At 43.4% G+C, this 21718-nt stretch overlaps 1 protein-coding gene across 1 annotated transcript in view; it reads left to right on the top strand.

Annotated features, from left to right (window-relative positions):
* PCDH15 (protocadherin related 15) overlaps window positions 1–21718 on the top strand; it is a 558859-nt gene that overhangs the window by 507690 nt on the left and 29451 nt on the right. Inside the window, exons 30-32 of the mRNA XM_056849418.1 lie at window positions 448–624; window positions 9537–9755; window positions 15305–15415. Coding sequence (XP_056705396.1) covers window positions 448–624; window positions 9537–9755; window positions 15305–15415 — 507 coding nt within the window. The remainder of the gene's footprint in view (window positions 1–447; window positions 625–9536; window positions 9756–15304; window positions 15416–21718) is intronic.

Here is a 21718-nt window from a genome sequence, read left to right as displayed (position 1 = left end):
GAAAAGCTCAGGAATGGGCTGTATGTGCCCCAGCTGCTCTACTACACATTATGTTATGAAATATTCCTCTGCAACTCATCATGGGCATATTTTGTGTAAGACAGAATTTTCTGCCTTTCTAAGAAATGGTATAACTGAAGAGAGATCATATAGCTAGCAGTTTTATTCCTAAAATCCCACTGGAATTTACCAAAAGCTTTTTAAAACTCAAATGATATCATGAAGACAAAGAAGTAAAGTTAAGGACATTTAGTTTAAGAATTGCTTTTGTGTTGTTATATTTTCTCTAAGAGCGGAACAGTTAGAAATACAAGGTTTAATTATCGGTGTTTCATGACATGTGGGTTTTTGTCTATTAGATTGCATCTTGTCAATCTCAAATTATACAAAAAGAAAAGAACATGCTGATAAGTTGTGAACGATGTTTCTATTATATTCCCTTATTAGGATCTTGGAACGCTATGTTCAAGACCAGATTCCTGGTGCAAAAGTTGTGGTAGAATCCATTGGTGCTCGTAGATATGGAGATGGCTATTCAGAAGAAGATTATTTAAAATCTGATCTTATGGTCTATGCCATTGACCCTCAAACAAACCGTGCTATAATGAGGAATGAGCTTTTCAAGTATGTATATTTATCTTGCATCACAGTTGTTTTTTTACTGTCCTTTGATCACATTGATCCCCAAAATTTATATTTCCTTTTTTGCATTGCACTGAGGTGCATACAGAGCATGAAGTGTTTATAGACTCAAAATATATAACTAATATTTACAGTCACATCTCATTCCACATAGGGATAACATGAATGTTTTGACACTCAGTGCAGCTGCAACTGTCGTGCAAAACTCTTATTAGAATTGGAAGCAAGCCTTGTCTTGAATTAATCTCTTTTCATAGTCTTCGGCTTCTACTGAAAGAAAGAGATTCTTGGATGGGAGGGGCCATGGCTCAGTGGTAGAGCATCTGCTTGGCATGCAGAAGGGTCCCAGGTTAAATCCCCGGCATCTCCAGTTAAAGGGACTAGGCAAGTAGGTGATGTGAAAGACCTCTGCCTGAGACCCTGGAAAGCCGCTGCCAGCCTGAGTAGACAATACTGACTTTGATGGACCAAGGGTCTGATTCAGTATAAGGCAGCTTCATGTGTTCATGTTGGCCCTTTCCACACACTACTTATTGGTGGGAAGCCATGTCTATGGCACTCCCAGACAGGAACAGAGAAGTTGCCCTGGCTGCACAGAAGAGAAGAGCTCTTGTTGGGTGGACTGGGCACCAGGGCTTGGGACGATGGGAAACATAGGCCTAGTTTTCACAAGTAGGAGATGGGATTATCAGCATTTACAAGGGAATGTCAATGTTTGCCAAATTTTGGATGGTCACTGTATGTGAATATATATGTCATTGTTTTACAAGCTGTAGGTGAATTGCAAAGCCTCTTCATGGATTTGTGCCCCTTGAGAGGAAGGCTCTAACTATTGCATTCTTCTTTATACACGCCATTCCCGGTTCTTGTCACTATAAAGGGCCTAACCTATCCTTCTCCATTATGTGCTTATTTTCTATGCATGTGGGTTATTTTTGCATGGAGAAACATTCAGTCACATGAGTCCCTAACCAGCATCTCAAGTGTCTCAGTCAAAATTCTTTCATGCATCTCAACCATTTGCAGTTTGCCTGAGATCATCAGCATTGGCACATGAATACTGGCAGTCTGCACATTTCAAACACTCGCTCCTGGGTATGTTCTCATTTCTTTAAACTGCTATTTTTCACCCCAGTTCTCAACCTATTTCATCGGCTGCCCTGTGCCCATAGGGAGAAGCAGACAATTAGTCTTCCCCCAAATGCACCAATGTCTGCTGCTCTGCATGCATCTTCCTGCCCTGCTTCTTCCCGAAGGGGAGCTACACCACAGCGCTCAGTGATTGAAGAAGACAGTCTGTCAGTCATGTCCCTCCAAAGCAAATACCCATGGGCTATCTCATGCATTCTAATTCATTAAAGGGGCATTGTTCCCCAGAGTCCCAAAACCATGCATGGATAAATTACCACACAAGCAAACTAGAACACCATATGGATACTGAAAAGAAGACATGAAGTAAATAAGCTTATGATAGATGGAGAAAGGTTGCACATAATAACCAGACAAGAGAGTGGAAAAAAATTGATTTGCAGTCTAATATTATATGGACAGGTAGCAAATATACAGACCGACAGAGACAAATGTTTGAACATACAGAACAAAACCAGAAAACATTTGCTTTCCTTTATTGTTTCTAACTTTTTGATGATATTGGTTCACCCCTCACCTCAAAAAGAATGAAGGAAGAGCAGACCATATCAGTCTAGAGGATCTACTCCTGATGGTTTCATCAGTAGCATTCATGCAGCCACCATTTAAGATGGGACAATTATTTGTGGGATGTTTGAATCTACGTGACGCCACTACCATGTTTGTATGCTGAGTGATATTCACCATAAAGGTATACCCATCAAGGTTACAGTATATCAAGCTCCAGTCTTTCTTTTTCAAGCTATATATATCCTGTTTGTTCTCTCTGTGCAAGCTGGTGTCATGGTCTCATAATTCCTACTTCCTTTCACAGTGCAGAGACAGAATAACACACGGACAGTCCATTCCTGGGGGGTGGGGGATCTGCCGCTATGGATAAGGTGGCACGGGGTCATGCTGGCTCCTATGGAGCTTTGCCCCCCCCCCCAGGAATGGGCTCTAAGTGTTCTTGAGCATGTTAATTTGATATTCAGTGTCTGTGGCATAGGTGAAGTCTTAATATATGCACTTAAGCAATTATTCAAAACATCAAAAGCACTACAAATAATTTCGAGGGTGGGGCAGTAAATTTTCACAAGTAAAATTGAACCAGGTGCTTTACAAACATGGCAGCGGAACTGCTGTCACCTGTCTCCAGTTCTGCTTCACAGAATTGCAGACCTAGATTTCATAAACATAATAATATCAATTAGTGCACTGATATATATCATCAGCATATTTCTTAACACCTCCAGCCACAAGCTACCAGCTGCATTTTCCTTTCAAATTATTGCTATCTTATCTTCTATCATCCACTCTTCTATGATTTCTTCATTACATCTGTGGAACTGAGTCAGAGACCTGCCGCAGTGCTCCATGGACCCCCTGTCAAAGTATTCAGGTTATTAGTGATTTCCCATTGATTTCAGTACTTCTTAATAGGTGTTCCTAGGATTTCAGCCTAAGTGGTTCATTGCAGCTTGAGCTTTTGTATAGTCCACACTGCTTAATCTATGCTTGAAGTGATATTCGATTAGTTGAATAAATTTACCCCAGTGGTATTCTCACCAGTAGGGCTGTTGATTCGGTAAAAACCCAACCAAAAAATACCGAATAAATGCCAATTTGCTAAATTTCTGGTTCGGGTATACATTGCCCCCATCCTCCTCCATAGCAATGCACTGGAAAAGTGGCTGTGTTCAGACTCTTTAATGTGACCTTAGCAATGTAGCTCAATGGGGAAGCTGGGCTTTAAACAGTAGGAAAGTTCACCCTGCACCTCCATAGAGACAAAGTGTATCACATAGTATTTCTATGGAGGCACCGGGCGAACCTTCCCACCCACCGTTTAAAGCCCGGCTTCCCCATTGAGATACGTTAAATCAGATTAAAGAGTCACACAGCCACTTTGCCAATGCATTTCCATGGGAGAGGATGGGGTGACCCCTTCCAGACCCCATAACTTTGGACCCCCTGACCCAATCTTCACCAAACTTGAGGATTCTTGCAAGGTGAGTCCCTTCAAGCTACCCTGAAAATTTGGGACCTCTACCTGCAAAAATGCCCCCCCTCGAGCCACAGAAAGCCGCAAATGCGCTTAAATGGCTTTAAATGGCCGAAATATTCAGGAATCCCGAATTTAAACCCCAATTCCTACCTATACCGGTATAGGGGAATTTGGGATTTCCTGGGGGGGAAAAGGCCATTTAAACCCGAATCCGAATTATACCAATTTTTTTAAAATTCAACAGCCCTACTCACCAGTACAACTTTATAGATGACCGTTCATTTAAGGCTATACATGTTAACTCAGGCATACTGCCAAGTAAATGTGAAAAGGACTGCATGGTTTTTTTAAAAATCCCGTCTTTAACACCACCACAATTTTGACCCAGTCTTACAAAACTAGGCTGAAATTGTTTTAAGAGAGACCAGGGCCTTTTATGCATGGCTATTTCACTCACTGTCACCCCTCTGATGACTTTGGGTCTTTGTGTTGATTATGCATGCCGTTTCCAACCGTCAGAGATTTCCTTGCTCTCCCCCTGTGGTTCCCTGCGTTTTGCCTGCATTTTCAGAGATCTGTTTTATCTTGAATTTGAAAATGTGGGGAAACGCAGGGGGAGAGCGAGGTGACTTCTGACAGTCAGAAATGGCATGCATAATCAAAACAAAGACCCAAAGTCATTGGAGGGGTGACGGCGAGGGAAACAGCCATAAAAGACCCAGATATGTGGTGAAATTGACAATGTTGTCCCCTTTCTACAGGGCTAGAGAATCACCTTGTATAATTATATCTTAATTTTAATTTACAGGAAGGTTATACTCAGGAAGGTTAAAATGAAAAGAAAAGAAGGAAACTTGTGAAGCAAGTGTGCAGTTTTTTGTTTTGAACAGCTACCGATTAACATCGGCTTAGAAGTAGCCTAATTAGATTTTTTTTCTCTTGTGCCTGCACAGTCAGCTTATTTTCCCCCCTCTTCAAAAAGCTTTTAAAAATGTAAATCAGCAAAATCCTGGGGAATAGTTTCTTGGCTTTGGGGTAGAGGTGAACAAGTGTCAGCTTAGCTAAGTAAAGGAGAGAGATGAAGTGAGAGTTTTTCAATCTGAAGCATTAATGGGCTTTACCTGGTGGCAGGCAACCTCCAGAGACTTGATTCTGATAAACTCAGATATTTATCCTAATCTCAAAAGCAACTCCAACTAGTACTTTCCTTCACCTAATCCTGCAGCAAGAAGCTTTGAAGGGGATTCAGTGACCCTTCTTGCCCTGCTGTAGGTTGATTTCAGAGTTTGCTTTCATGGTCCTCTTCCCTTTGGAAGAGAGAGTTGGGTCAGTCTACTGTTTTCCTCTCTCCTTTGCATGCCTCATGACCTTATCATGCTTTGCCAAACAATGGGAAGAGAATTTGGGTTTAATAAGAGCAATATGAGAATTCTCCCATTTCTGTAGAATCGAAACCAGTGTGAAAATCCCATTTTCTAAATGGGAGATCTCGTTAGTGGTAAAATAATGTGTTAGAGGAAAAAGACTTTTTCCTATATGTGAAAATGGCTTCCAGTGGTACACATCCAGCAAAATGTCAGTGATGCTCATCTCCAACAAAATGGTGTTCCATTAACACAGGGATCATTGTGTAGAGGGAAGTATTGGGCATGGTGCTATCCTTGCACAATTGTGAGCTTTTATCATTTCCCACTTTGAAATACCATCTTTAATTGCATTGGTGGTATAGTGGTTAAGAGTGGTGGTTTGGAGTGGTGGACTCTAATCTGGAGAACCAGGTTTGATTCCCCACTCCTCCAAATGAGCAGCAAATGCTAATTGGGTGAACCGGGTGGGTTTCCCCACTCCTAAACATGAAGCCAGCTGGGTGACCTTGGGCTAGTCACAGTCTCTCAGCCTCACCTACCTCACAGGGTGTCTGTTGTGGGGAGGGGAAGGAGAGGTGATAGTTAGCCGGTTTGAGTCTTCCTTAAGTGGCAGAGAAAGTTGGCATATAAAAACCTATTCTTATTCTTTTTCTCATTAAAATAACATTTTAAACTAACCATTAAGTGCTGCTGTTCTGCTTTGCACATTCAGACTTGGGTCTCTGAATACAATGGTATTTTCTTTGTGCAATAGTTTGCTGCTGTTTTAAAAGAAAACGCGTTGACTAATGTAGTGATTTTTGTGCTAGCATCAGTGGACCACAAAATATACACCAATGTTTACACCAAAGATCAGGATCAGTTCAGACACCATTGGTTGGGTCATTATTTTGTCCATCCCTTATGTTAAGATTGCCATACTAAAAACGCCTATTTTACATGAAAGCAGTACAACGAAGCCATGACAAGCTACCACTTTTGGTGTAGTGGTTGACCTTTGTTAGTGCCAAGACAAGGAGGCAATCCTTAAGATAGCACTATATGAAAAGTTCATAAATGTAAACAATGACCCTTAAAAGCCCCACATGTTTAAGAACATGAGGAAAAAACTACTGGATTAAACCAATGGTCCATCTGGTCTAGTATATTGTCTCACACAGTGGCAAGTTAGTTGCCCTGGAAGGAATTAGAGGACATGGCCTTCCTGTAATGTTTCTTTTCAACACAGCAAAGGTTTGCTGCCCCTGAATATGGAGGTTCCCAGAATAATCTTTGTAAGTGTCAATGAGAGATTTCTCCCCACACACACACACAAAGTGATATTTTTAGTTAAGAAGGTCCTCTCTCAGAAAGAACACTTGACTCAGGCCTTAACTTCTTATTTGGATCTTCCTGTTTTCAGTTGGATGGTCTTATGGAAGAGTCTCTTTAGAAGAATATATCTGCCATCTCAAGACTGCTATTACCCATATCCTAGATCAGGGGTCCTCAAACTTTTTAAACAGGGGGCCAGTTCACTGTCCCTCAAACACTGTTGGGGGCCGGCTGGCCCCCCACAAACGGGAAGGCAGCCAGGCGCCCAGGCAAAGAAAAATTAACTTGCGGCAGGAGGACGTGCTGCCCCTCCCCCAGGTGCCTCTCCATGGCCAACACTCCCCCCTTCGCTGGGCTGAGAGACCCCCGCCGCCACTGCTGCGCGCTCTCCTTTCTCGCCTCCTGGAGCGGGAGGCGGGCTGGGCTTGCCCCCTGCTTAGCAAAGAGCACCTGAGGGGAAGGGGGAAGGGCGCGGGAGGAGGCCGGCAGGAGACGGGGGTCTCTCAGCCCTCCCCGGAGGCGCCGCTACCCAAGCCCCCCGCTCGTGGTCCCCGGCGCTCGCTCGCCCGCTCGCCTCACTCCTGCTTGGCTTGCAGGCAGACGGGGATGTTCTTCTTCCAGCCCAGCATGGCTCCTTCAGGGCTACGGTGCTGTTGCGGCAGGAGGAGCAGCGCCGGTGAGGGGCACATTGCAGTCCAAGGCGGCGCCTCCTGTTCCCCGAGCCACGCGTGTGCCTGGGGAAAGGAAGGTGGCGGCGGCTCTTCAGGGCAGCCGCGGCGGGGAAGGCGCAGAGGCGGCAGCGGCTCCTGGGTCAGCGCGGGTGTCACCGTTCCACTGCTGCCGCCGAAGCTTTATACGCCGAACGGCCGCCTTAGTTTGGATAAGGGACGGGCGTGGCGGCGGCAGCTCCGGAGGGAGGAGGGGGCCGGGTCCAGGACCCTGACGGGCCGGATGCGGCCCGCGGGTCGTAGTTTGAGGACCCCTGTCCTAGATCTTTGCACACCCCAACTAGTGACCATGCAAAGAAATGCCCAGTTGACCTATAGTGGTTTCATCAAGCTGACAACATCAGACTGCTCATATGAACCAACCCTTCTTTGAAAGCAAGTTCATCTGAAATCAGTGGAACTTAATTTCAAGTAAACTGTGTTCAGACAGAAATCAGTGAAAGCAATTTCCCTGACTCCTTGTGATGGAAATTTTTCTCTGCCTTCTCACATCTAACACACCAAACGCCAAGCATTCCATTTTCACAATCCAAGATGCAAAAACTGTTCTTGATTTTTCATTCAAACATATTTTGCTCAGAGAATAAACCAAACAAGATCCTTTCAGAATCCACTATGGTCGGTCTTGTTGCTATCTTCCCTGTCCCCAACAGAAAGAACATGGCTAAATGTAAAAGTCATTCTAACCTATCATTTAGGTCAACGAGGAATTAAGACAACAGGTAACAATAGACATGGCCTTAGCAGAAGCCATCCAAATCTAGAAGTCTGAGGTGCTGTCCTAAGCCATCTTCCCATTCAAATATGGTATTGTGTACACAAAAAAGGCTTCATGGTAATAAAGAGGAATGCAGAAATTAACATACGGAGAACAGCAAATTCATCATCATCACAGCTGGAAAGCATGAACATAGTTCAACCCAAGGGTAGATTGATTTCATTCATATATTGTTGTCTTTTCTGTTATTTGATATGGGTGATCTATAGCTGTATTTTAAACATCTAAAACAGTAGGATCTTGTAACTATCAAAGCATAATTAAATTATGTAAAGTGATTCTATAAGGAAATAAGAACATACAAACAGGATTAGACCAAGGTTCCATCTAAACCAGAATGGTAGTCCATCAGAAATTGGCAAATGGCTTCCCTTCTGTGCAGCCTTAGTCCAAATGTTAATTCCTAAAGCTGCTTCCCTCTTTCATTACGGGAGCAGCCAACTGCCTAGACATGAGGTAATTTTTTGCACATCCTATTCAGTTAAGTACTCATACAGGATTAAGACTGCATAATTTTATCTCATGTCCTTGGCTGCAACCCAGTACGCACTTACTCGGAAGCATGTCCCATTGATTTCAGTGGGGCTTTACTTCAAGTAACTGTGCTTAATATTTCATCCCTTGTGATCAATAATAAAGCATACAATCTGGATTTGAAGTGAGTGTTGTTCCGGGAATGTTTAGGAACTTTGTGTATAATTATTTTGCAAATAGAACTCCCATTATGTGCTACAAAGCTATTCCAACACAAGTATCACCAAAAGGCTATGCTGCCAAATGAGCAATATTAAATATTAAAGATACCTGCACTGCCCTTGATGAAACAAAATGAGAGAGAGAATTACTTGAATATATGGCCTCCTGTAGAATGTCCGACTTTTTAAAAAAATAAAAACTCCTTGGTCTTATTTTGTACTGCATGTCAGGTTTCATTTGGTGCGGAATATGCATGGTTGAACTATAAAAACCTTCAAATAAGGGTTTCTAGAGAAACTGCTTATAGAATTTTTAACACCTCCCTGAAGTATACTGCTGGCAAAAGCAAAATACCTGCATCGTCTTCACCAATACAAAAGACATCTGGTATACATGAGCATCATCTAGTGCGCAGAAAATGATTTTTGATTTACATGACGCCGGAAGTTTCCTGTTTTAGACAGAAGAATGTCTTTCAAAAACAGGGTTAAGGAACTTTGCGATTCTAAGGACACCTTCCTGGGAGTAAGCCCTATTGAATAGTACAGGGCTTACTTCTGAGTAGATCTGCTTAGAATTGCTCCTTTTGAATCTCAATGAATCTCAACCTGTTTGCAGAACTGAATCTGATAACTTTTGTTGCATTTTTTTACATGCTCTTTAGATAACTGAGGGCCAAACCTAGCACGATGCAGGAGACCCATGATCACAACTCCCAGCATTTTAATTATCATTTAAAATAAGCTGTGGGTAGCGTCATTACATTAGGGATGTGTTGCTGGGGAGTATGTGTTAGTTCTCCTGTGCTGTCCTCTCAGTTTAGGATCTTGCTTCTTGCACTTGTTACCCTTCTTATTTTTTCTTGAATACTGAAGATTTTTAGATGGCAAACTTCTGGATATCAATAAAGAGTTTCAGCCATACCTTGGGCAAGGAGGACGCATTTTGGAAATCCGCACTCCAGACGTGGTGGCCAATGTGAAGAAGCAGGCACAAGCCGTAGGCTACACGGAAGGGGCGTTGCTGGCTCTGGCTGTCATCATCATCCTTTGTTGCATGCCTGCTATTTTAATAGTTATGGTCAGCTACAGACAGTAAGTATGACTCTGTCCTTTATTGTTGATTATGTAGCATTCTTTGTATGTAGGGAATGAAGGACTGTGCATTGGGAGACTTGGCTGGGGCTTATTTTCAGTTATATTTCTGGCATACCCATGTGAGGACATTATGGGACATTATTAACAATCCAGTAATTTCTCTTTAAATGTATGTAAAAGCTCACCCAGGATTTCAAAAGTAACATTGAAATATGGCAGAGTAGTAAAGCTAATTTGGGGTGGAGTGGGGGGGGGCAGTGTGTTCATCCTGAGATGCTGCAGTAACATTTGAAGGTCTACACTCCTGTATAGTTAAACTGCATGAATGCTTATCATAAAAAAGCATAAAAACCAGGATGGTAGACAGTTTGGGTAAAAGAAGACACATTGAATAGTTGGGTTCATACATCTATAGGGGTTGGTCAGTTCTTAGAAGGTAGAGCCAAACTCAAGCTTGCCTAGAGAGGCACAGTACATTGCATGTAGTGTAATGATCCAGTAAGCTCCTTACTCACTGAGAGTTTGAGGGAGACTCAAGGTTTAAATTCATACCCTTCAAAAGCAGAGGCCAGGCTTTTGGTGCCATGACTAGGGTTGTGCATATCGATATACCTGAACCAAAAATAAACCCGAAATTAGCTGTTTCAGCAATATTCAGGTTTTGGGTTGACCAAATACCAAAACCTGGGAATCTGCCCGAAGTCAAATAGGTGATTCCCAAAAAGGCCGAATACATATTCGGCTTTTTTGGGTTTCAGCTATTCGCCTTTGCTCAGATGCACAGCTCTGTGCTTTCTCCCTTTTTTCTGTCTTTGACTAGTTTTGTTAGGGCCTCATAGTTGGGGCCCTTTAGAGGGAGGGGTTGTGTAATCGAAGCCAACTTGGTCTGACCAAACTATCCATCACCATACAGTGGAGTGATCTAGATCAGGATAGTCTGGAGGCAGAAGGGTCATTTAAAAGATGGGGCTCACCCAGTCCCATCCGGAGGGATATACCCTCCAACTAAAAAGCACCACCTTCAACAGCTGCTGAACAGGTTTTGTTCTAAAGAAGACTGCTCATCCGTGTGGATGAGCAATCTCCTTCACAAAAGCTGCCTTGGTCACGACTTTGGCTGGCTTTGATATCATTCCCCCCCCAAAAAAAAACCTGTTCTCAAACTGAAGGTTGCCCCGAGTAGAGGCATCATTTCCCCACACAGTGACCATCTCTTGAAGTCAGATTTTTGATGACTATAATAAAGGTCTGTTCACAGAATGTCATTTGCCACCAAAAGAAATGTTTTCCGTGCCTTATTTTTCTTTCAATTAAGCCGTTTTCCTCAGTTTGGAAGCTAATTTGCATGGACATCATGCTATGCACCCCAGATACAAAAGAAGCCCCCAGACTTTGAGTCATCAGCCTGTCAATCAGCCCTTTCTGCCAGTCCTTGGCAACGCTGAACTTCTGAACCTGAAAACCGATGGACAACATAGCTCGCAAATGCCTGGAGGATGGGGGTGACCCCTTTGTGAGCCCATAAAATTGGACCCCCTGTCCCAACATTCACCAAACTTTGGTGTCCGTCTAAGGAGAGCCCTTGCAGCTACGCTGCAAATTTGGTAACTCTACCTCAAAAAATGCCCCCACTGGAGCTTCGAAAAAACTCCCCATAGATTATAATGACCCCCCAAAAAATGTGTAAACCCGGAAATAAAGCTGAAATACCCATTTACTGGTATGGGTATTTGGCTTATTCCGGGTTTACTGGAAAAAAGTTTTAACCAACAAGAAAGGGTATGCTGGGGATCATGTGGCTTCGGATGTATAAAAGCCTTGTGAGGTGGTGGCAGTAATAAAAGGAGGAATTCAGTGAGACTGACCAAAAGGCTGGCTGGATCCAAACCCTATCCATTTTTCACTTATTGTTATGGCTTCACTTATACTGTCACCACTAGCTAGAAAAGGTTTTTTTGGGGGGGGGGGGCAGGGAGCTACTAGTCAGTGCAAAAGTTATAGCTGAATGAACATAGCTGTCATTCTTGGTTCACATATAATGGAAACATTAAAAATTGCTTTATATTACAACTTTTTGTCTGTAGCAGCTACATTTTTCAGTGCTTTCCAGCCCGCTGATCAGCTTACTATTCAATGAATTAATTTTTTTTTTGCACATAATGAAAAGGACAGTAAAATTAAATGGATTTTACATTGCTGATTTTCCAGTCTGAAATTAGCATTGTTGTAGCACGGCTCTGAATCCACTTGCAAATAAGTCAAGAAGTGAGCATTATTCTTTTCTATTAAGAGGTGTCTTTGAAATTTCAGTATTCTGCACAAATCAAGAATGCAATTATGACTGGAAGATTAAAAATAAGAGGAGTAGGGTTGGCTGGCAACTGGTGGGATCTGGAGGAGCGGGGACATGAGGGAGCACTATCGGTGTGGTGGCAATACGTAACTTCTGGAGAAAACTAGTAAGTGACATCATGCCTCTCTAGGAATAAGCAGGTAAAATCATAGAGTTTCTGGTGATTCCTAGAAAGGCATGACATCACTTCCAGGTTTTCTCTGGACATGATGTAATGCTGTTGTGATTATGACAATTTTTTACTTTATTTTACTCTGGCCAGCCATTGGAGTGGCGGCAGCAATGGGAGCTGGGGATGGGACATTTCCTACCCCCATTGGGTACTAGGCAACCTTACAAGGGTGGCACATCCCTACTAGATCCCAAAATGGCAGAACACCCCTATAAAAATCCTTAATATTCTATATGTGAATTTAAATGGGGAAATTATAAAGCTTCATTTGGCCTACTAACTTCTAAAATTATCTCACACTTAGATAGCTGTGTTTTTAACTGATTGCACAAAGAAGTGTTTAGCCAATACTTTATTTTTTCTCTGTCAGATCATTTTTATGGCTGACTGCACAATGATTATTTGTTTGTTTGTTTGGAACATTTCCACCCAGTTTAGGGTCCTCAAGGCAGCAAACATTAGAACAAAGCATTAAAATCTTAAAACATTTGAAACATGAGAAAGCATTTAAAATACACATAGTTATAAAATATTTAAAACAATATATACACATCAAAATATAAACACATAAAAACACTAACAGTGATGAAGGCTAATAGGGGTTATTGAGGGAATGCCAAACAAAGAAGTCTTCATCCTCTGGCAGAAAACAATGATAGAGGGAGACCAAAACATTTCCCTGGGTAGCTTCATATGGCAGGGACACCCAAAGCAGGACCTCTGAAGATGATTGTAGTGGTTGGTCAGGTTCATGTGAGAACAGGTGGTCCTTCAGGTATAGTTACAGTTATAAGTTATAAGGAATGACTAACACTTCCCAAAATTATTATAAGGTGTGATCCATTAACTCCTGTGGATGTAGCTTTGGTCTCCAGAAGGCACTGTGGAACCAAGGCCGGCCCAAGGATTTTTTGTACTTTACTTGAATAGCTTCGCTGGCCACCCGCACTATGGACCACCCACTGGGCACCACCTGGGGCTGCCACTTGGCGCAGCATACACTGATGCTGTGGGAGAGTGGGGTGGTGACGGGGGTGGTTTTGGAGCTCCTTGACCCCTGGTACCCTAAGCCAGTGTTTCCCAACCTGTGGGTTGGAACCCAAAAGTGGGTTGCAGGCCATCTGTCCCTAATAGCCACCCCGTCCTTTCCATTGCTCTTTTGTATTTTGGAAACTGAGATCTGACCCTGGAAACTTTAGCCCCCCCCCCCAGACCTCTCTCTCCCCTCTCCCCCACACCCTCCTCCTCCTCCTCCCCCTAGCACCAGCCAGGAGGTTTCAGTCCTCCTTCCAGTAGCCTCCAGCCTGAAGCCCCACCATCAGAGGAGGAGTGGCGGTGACTTCTTCTGGCACCAACGCTGCACACTTCCAGTCTCCACCGCCTCCACCTTTCCTGGAAGGAGGGCTGAAACCTCCCAGCTGGTGCTGGGGGGAGGAGGAGGAGGTTGGGGCGGGGGAGAGAGAGGCATGGGGTCCAGGAGGGCCTAAAGTTGCAGGCTTCTGGAAGGTGGGCTGAAACCCCGGCTGATACTGGGGGGAGGTGGAGGAGGGCATGGGGGCAGAGGGGAAGAGAGAGAGAGGGGTACGGGGTGGGGGTGCCGTTGCTGCCAGGGCCGGGACAGTGGCTTCTCCTGGCAGGAAAAGTGCCCCTTCTTTATCATTTGTCTATCCCTCTTGTCTCCCCATGTGTTCAGTTTTTTGAACTCGGGATTAGAAAGTGTGAGACAGAACAGGGACAAACAAATAGAAATCTTGCCATGCGTTAACGGCCTATATGTGGTGGGAAAGGCTCCATAGTATCCTACAAAAATTACACTGCCTATGTCATTTTATCGGTATGGTTACAAAAATTTATTAAATTTCATGGTTTTGAATTAGTTTTCTAAGTGAAACTCACAACTTGTTCTTTTTTCTTATTTTATTCTGCTTTACAAAACAGATTTAAAGAGTAAGTATGCTGAATATCTTAACAAAGATGATAATTGGCAATGTTTTGCTTTGAACCACATAATGTTCGGGCAGAGAAATCTGAGGCCGCAATTGCTTTCAAGGAATTGGGGTTTTTTAAAAGCGGGCTTCCGCTGTCCTCCCCCTGCAGCCCTGTGCTGGGTGGGAGAGCGGCTGCCTCTCCAAATCTAACACCCACCTAGCAAAGTGTGTGCGTTTTATGACTCGGGTATGACATTGAGGAAGATGACAGGAGTTATTTTATACAAATGCAAGCCTCCGTGCTGAGATTTAATGTCTTGTGCCAAAGTACGTCAGCTGGCAGGAAAGTCAAACTATAAAACTGACGTACTTCAGGATATGCCTGGATTTTAAAAGGAACACAATAACTGATAGCCGTTTAATACGTATTGAATTTATATTGCAAGGTAATAGTAATCAGATGATATATGTTATGTTTAGTTGTAGGCTATGCATGTGCATGTGAGTGGGTGTGTATACAGAAAAGGGCGTTTTTGTCTGACAGGCAGAGTCTTGATCATGACCACAGATATCAGGAACACAAATGGCCTGATAGTATAATTGGGTTAAAAATTAATCCTGGAGTGTTTTCCTAACCTAACTTAATCAATATGTAGATTTTAAGGTCATGAGTACACACTGGGGTAATCTAGTTTTATCTACTCTATAAAACAATTGCAGGTTGTTTTCTTAAAACAGTTACTTAGAAATCAGCTCCAGTGGAGTCAGTGGGGCATACTCCACATTCATGTTCAAGCATCCAAGGTGTTAATTTGAGAGTTGGAGTCAGCAATTCAAATCGTCCGGAACTTTCAGTCAAGCATGAAAAAGGATGTTCCTTTCTAACAGAGCTGAATATGTTTGCAGCAAATAGAATCAGTTAAGACGCCAGATTTTTTTTTGTTTTGCCTGCTTCATTTTCTTAGTGCCGTATCCTGCTACAAGGTGAAAAACTGTGAAAAAATACACTTTCTGGGGTTGTTGCTATTGATGTGATCATGGTCAGAGAGCGTTTGTGACACTCTTCTTTCTTTTCCCATGTGATTCACCTAAGGAGGCAAGCTGAATGCGCAAAGACAGCTCGAATCCAGATGGCCTTACCAGCTGGCAAGCCGGCAAGTGCTCCTGCCACTAATCTGTATGAAGAACTCGGCGACAGTACCATGTAAGTCCTCAATGAAATTTGCACTATTCAGGTATAGCAACTCAAACTATAATTCAGAGGCTAAATGGATTTTAGCTTGTATGAGAGGGTTCTTAATATGTTGCTCATAGGACTTTTCTTCCAGCAAACCCCACCTAGTTGCCCCAGGAGCCAGAGGGAGGGAAGGAGGATGACAAACATCCTCTTCCTTATCTCTAAGACCATCTCAGGACACTCATTCTCCCTAAACATTCCACCTTTCTTCCCCTTCCAAATACAACTTGGAGACCTGCCTGTTTTCTGCTCCTCTTCCACCTTCCTTACTAGGGTTGCCAGGTCCCTCTTTGCCATCGGCAGGAGGTTTTTGGGGCGGAGCCTGAGGAGGGCAGGGTTTAGGGAGGGGAGGGACTTCAATGCCATAGAGTCCAATTGCCAAAGCGTCCATTTTCTCCAGGTGATCTGATCTGTATCAGCTGCAGATCAGTTGTAATAGCAGGAGATAACCAGCTAGTACCTGGAAGTTTGCAACCCTATTCCTTTCTCTTCATTAGGTCTTTGTTCCTGAGTAGGCCATAGTCAATGTTTCTGGCAAGAGTGATGCCTTGGGCCCCCATGCTGGTAGTTCCACTCCTCCTGAGTCATCTAATGGAATGACGTGGCAACTTACCACCTCCCGACTTGGGCTATTGTGCTAGCCCTTCAGTTCACCTGAGCCGACTCCCACCTCTTTTGCTCTCTGCTTTCAGTTTGGACTCCATTTCTATGTCCTGCGGCCTCAGTGCAGCCTCTCACAATTATTTAAAACATTTTTAAAACTTCTTCTTGAGACTATGAGTCATTTCCTAAACACAAGGGCATGATCCTGCACCTCACGTATGCAGTATTGTCTTGTTACCACTAAGGGAGGCAGAAAGCTTAGTTTGTGCAGCTGACAAAAGCAGAAAGCTCGTCTATAAATATGTGATCAGAGCCCCATCTGTACAACACAGGCCAACTCAGCAGCCCATTGGTTGCAATGCAAATAGAAGTGTCCTCACATCTAACAGCAATTACGCTAATAAATACATTTGTGAGAACAATAACAAGTATTGCAATATAGTTGCCAATAGAGTAATGTTATCAGCCTGTTTTATAAGAGCACGTTGTAGGGGGCCCTTCTTGTGGCACAAATGAACTCTGAGGGTTTGTGTGCACCAGCCCAGGAGACCTGCACATAACAACTTGTCTTCCCTGGTGCATTATGGCGGAGCTAATTGTATTTTTTGGCAGCATAGCATGTCACTGCTCTTACTATCCCCACACCTTTCAGCTGGGTATGCTGCTGCTCAGGTATGGCTGGTCCTTCTGCATACAGTGGAGGGCATTCAGCCGGAGCCAGGTTGTACTGGGATGAAGAAAATGTGCATGGAGATCCCCTGATGGGGATCACGTGCCAGGGCAGGGGCCCTTGCAGCAGCACTTACTAACATTCCACAGATCACCAGGTCATGAGCTGGAAGAGAATGAAAAGGACAGCACAGGAATTTCCTAGGTACTGCAATTGTTCGGTGAATCCAGGGCGGGGGCTGCCCACAAATCTACCTGGAGCGGTGGACTCTAATCTGGAGAACCGGGTTTCATTCCCTGCTCCTCCACATGAGCAATGGATGCTAATCTAGTGAGCCGGGTTGGTTTCCCCACTCCCACACATGAAGACAGCTGGGTGACCCTGGGCTAGTCACAGCTCTCTTAGAGGTCTCTCAGCCCCACCTACCTCACAGGGTGTCTGTTGTGGGGAGGGGAAGGGAAGGTAATTGTTAGCCAGTTTGATTCTCCCTTAAGTGGTAGAGAAAGTTGGCATATAAAAACCAACTCTTCTTCTGCTTTTGACTACCGTCAAGTCCTTAGAGTGTGGTCTGATGAGTCTGCAGCCTTATAAGAGCTGTGATGCTTCTCCAGTTCAGGATGCCCCTCTATCGTGGGTGGCAACTGCAGCTGTGCATGCATGCTTTCCATTTAGAAGAATCCCCAACAGAACCAAATGCATGTATGCCTAACTGAAAGAGTTTTGTGTATATGTATATTTATGAAGAATCTGTGTGCATGAGATGGCAAAGATTGGGTTTTTGTAGTTGGGATTTGATTGTTGCTTTTTAAATCTCCGTTTCACTCCTGCAGTCAAGTGGCAGTCCCTTGATCGAGGGAAACCAGTCATTCTTTTCCAGTAACTCCTGGAAAGGTCTTGAGTGCAAATTGCAAGTGATGAGCGAGAGATGGAATTATAGAGGAAAGAAGCGATTGATAGGGAATATCTGTACAACCATATATAATTCATGGACAAAGTTTTTGAAATCTGGATATAGAGCGCATCATACATAGCTTAATTAAGGATTTTGTGATGATAAAGGCCAAAGTTCAGAGAGTCCTGTAGACAGTGGCGGACCTACATTTTTGGGGCCCTGAAGCTCGAACTGTTATGGGGGCCCCTTCACAACCAGCAACAATAGGGCAACATCCAACAAAGTCCAAAGGGCCTTGCTGCCCTTGCAAGGACCTCGATGCCGAAATGCTGGAGAACAGGGTGGTGGGATGGATTCCTTGAAAATGGGCCATACAGTGATGCAATAAAACTATAGAACTATTAAGCCGTACACCAACAAAGGATTTAAGGATCCAGCTGCCAAAATGTAGGCTATGAATAAATTCTGGTGAGCTCAGAGAGCCCTTACATCTGGGGTTTACAGCGTTGCACGCCCCTGAGAATGTTTTTGAAATTTTACCAATTACAGGGACATTTTGAGGCCATATGAAATGGGTACTAGAGCATATTCTAAGGTCAGTATTAAGTACTTCAACCCATTGGCTCATGATTCCGTCAGTAAAAAACCCATCAATTTTGTTGAGAAATTCACTCATTAAAAAAAGTGGCTTCAGGGGGGCCCTCCAGGATTAGGTGCCCTGAAGCTTAAGCTTCATTAGTTTCACAGTAGATCCGCCTCTGCCTGTAGATGAGTCCAAACATTTTTTGAACACACATCAAATCTGTCCCAGCATTTCATGCTGATGTGGAGGCTGTTCCTGGTGTTGTCATAAGCTTTGTGCAGTGGGATGAGGCTCCTTTCACAATGAACCTTCAGATGCTTAAGTGTGTATACCAGGGGTGGGGAACCTTTTTTCCGCCAAGGGCCATTTGGATATTTATAACATCATTTTCAAGCCATAGAAAATTATCAACTTAAACATTAGTCGACCAAGCCCCAAGCAGGCAGCTGCCCCAGATTACCCCCCCCCCGGGGGTGTGGGCAAACAGGCAGATATCCAACCGGTGGTGCACTCGCCCACCTGGTGGCACAGGATGGTCTGTTGCACCATCCAGGCTTAGCCATCCAGCCGCATGCCAGAGTTGCTCCTGCTCCACATAGTCGGGGCCGGATTCTACAGCCAGCTCCTGCTACCTCTGCCTGCAGGGATGAAATGAGTACACACTGGCTAAGAACTCCCCACCCACACATTCTGGCCCTGCCCCCTTTAACCCCTCCATTGTAGCCACTTCCACCCCCAGCCCTCTTGTAGTACAGAGGGAATACATTTCTCCATGGCCCGGGTGGGAAAGGGTTAACACAGTTTCTTGGTTGGTCCTAGCAGCTCCATAGCTAAAGACTCTTCTGCAAGGGGGAGGAAAGGTTCCTTTTCTCGGCAAAACAAACTCATATCCGCCTTGAATAGAGGCTATTCCTGTCTGCGGGAGGGGGCGGATCGCCAGTCTTAGATCCTTCTAAGCTAGAGATCTGCCAGGACCCACAAAGAGCCAGACCAAATGACTTCGCGGGCCTTAAACGGCCCCCGGGCCTGACGTTCTCCACCCCTGGTGTATACAGAGCTGACTTCAGATCAAGGACATAGTGGTTTATTGGTCATGACATATGTAAACCTTTCTGAGAGAAAATTGGTTTTTGGAAAAGCAGCATCTCAGAATTTTAGGAAGTTCTTTGAAATGAAGTTAAAGTATAAGTTAAGTTTTATTTATACAGTTGAATGACCAATCACATATTAATACATCAGATGCAGGGCCGGTGCTACCATTAGGTGAACTAGGCGGTTGCGTAGGGCGCAGACCTCAGAGGGGCACAGGACTTGTCTGAGGGGCACTGTTTTAAACCGATTCGTTTCTTGGAGGAGAAATGCAACTGACAATTTATTTTTTTTATTTTAAGATAAGTACCACAACAGTGCTATGGAATATAATTAATTATAACATCTTATAAAAAGTTTTGTGCTTTTATTTTTTTTACAAGACATCTGTTTTTGAAAATTGGTTAGCAATGGGGAGGGGGGCGCACAAGTAGTTAGCCTTGCATAGGGCGCAAAAATGACTGGCATCGGCCCTGATCAGACGTCTAAGCTCAAGAGTATTGTACAGTAAAACTACAGAATGCTTGTGTAAGGGAAGGTATAAGATCAGTAAAAACAATCCATGATTAAAATTATCACCTTAAAATGTATAAAACTGTGAAGTATCTTTCTCTAACAAAGTTCTGCGTATTTTGATAACAACATTGCAGAACTTGGCAATTTGGAGCGTAAGCTGTGGATTTTCTCCCAGTGGGAGCTTCTTTGCCAGAAGCTCAGCAGACTCTTCGGGGAAGTTGCCAAGCAAGGGGGAAATGAGCTTAGAGCGAACTTCGCAGTAGAATGGGCAATGTATCAATACATGTTCAATAAAATATAAGTACTTCTTATTTATCTGTCATGGCCCCAAATTTAAATAGAGGCTCTGAAGATAATGTTTATTTCTTTTTCATCTTCTGACTGTCCTGTGTCACTCAATCCATTTTCAAGTAACGGTTGGTCTTATATATAATTATAACATGGCTAAAAAAATTGTAAATATGTTTGTGTCTTTCCCCTTATTCCTCTCTTTTTCTCTCTTTGGATATGTAGGCATCAGTAAGTAAACTTGTGTCATGGTGATAATAATGTAACAGATAGAAAAGTAGTTGAATTGTTTTTAGTGTTTTTAGTCTGTAGTATCTGGAAGAAATTTACTTCTGAAATCATTTGGTTTACGAGTTTTCCTTTCTCCTTCCAAAGGGAAGTGGGGATAAGAAACGGAAAGCACTGTTATTCTGTGTACCTTCAGGACCAGACATTTTCAATCAATTCTATTCTGTTTAGCTAGTTTGTTTTTTCCAGTGGCACTTCTCAGATTTCTGAAACTTTTCATTCCATGGAAGATTCAGTGAGACTAGTCACTATTAAGCAATCAAATGTTTGCAATCGTGGACTGCAAATTACCAAAGTGTAACCCTGTCCATTTCCTTATATCTGCAATAGTAGTAGGCAAACATCTCTTAGCTTTATTTGAAATCATATTAGTATTTACAAGCTGTCTCAGAGAATTCTTGGGGAAATGCTCCATTCCTAAGAGTTCTCTCTTGTGACTTGGGTAGCTGTTCAGTGAAAGATTCTTCTTCACTTAACATTGTTTAATAGCTACCCACTAAGCAGCCTGAGTGCCGTTCTCTCGGTATATTTGCAGAATCTCATTTTACATTTCGAGCTGCAGTTAAGTTCTTGGGGGAAATGACACTTGATTTGGAATACATCCAAGCATTCCAAGTTGTACAAATTCGTATTCTAAATCAGGTAGTTACAAACTTGGGCAGCATTGCTAATTTGCAGTTTGACTATGGGAAAACAAAACGGTTTGAAGACCGCAAGAGACCTCAAACTAACCACTGCCGGATACAAACATAATGAGCAGGGAATGCATGGGAGAATGGTTGGGTGGACTGAATTAGATAAAATCAATTTTTGGTTGAAGAAGGCTTTTTGTTCTTATCAGGAGATCAGCAGATTGTTATTTGGATCCCACTGAAAATGGCCTCTATGTAGTGAGTCATCACACTCCAGCCATACTAACTACAAGTACTGACATTAGGTTTAGAAACCTTCATCTTCACTCACAAGGAATGTGGAATGGAGTCTCACTCTGTGACTTCTATATATTTCAGCTAAAAGAAGAAAACTTCCCGTGCAGCGATCGTAATGTATACTTCAGTCTCTTGGTCACCCAGTCTAGAGCCTCTTGTGTACATCAGAATGTTTGAACACGGAGTTCTTTTCAGTTTAGAGGAAATCTTTGCACATGTAGAAAAGGCCAACATGGAGCTATTCCCTCAACTGAAATAAATGACAAAGCTTTGCTCTGGTGGCTCCATGCATGCATTAGATCCCCTACACCCGGAGCCCTTCATGGGCTGGGGTTCGTTAGGTAGTCTGCTACAGAATGGAAAGACTGTTTTTGTTACCTAGCCCAACCCATTCTGTATTAGGCAGATTTCG

The sequence above is a fragment of the Euleptes europaea genome, chromosome 5 (assembly GCF_029931775.1).
Source record: "Euleptes europaea isolate rEulEur1 chromosome 5, rEulEur1.hap1, whole genome shotgun sequence".
Lineage (NCBI taxonomy): Eukaryota > Metazoa > Chordata > Lepidosauria > Squamata > Sphaerodactylidae > Euleptes > Euleptes europaea.
This window is presented reverse-complemented; position numbering and strand designations above follow the sequence as displayed.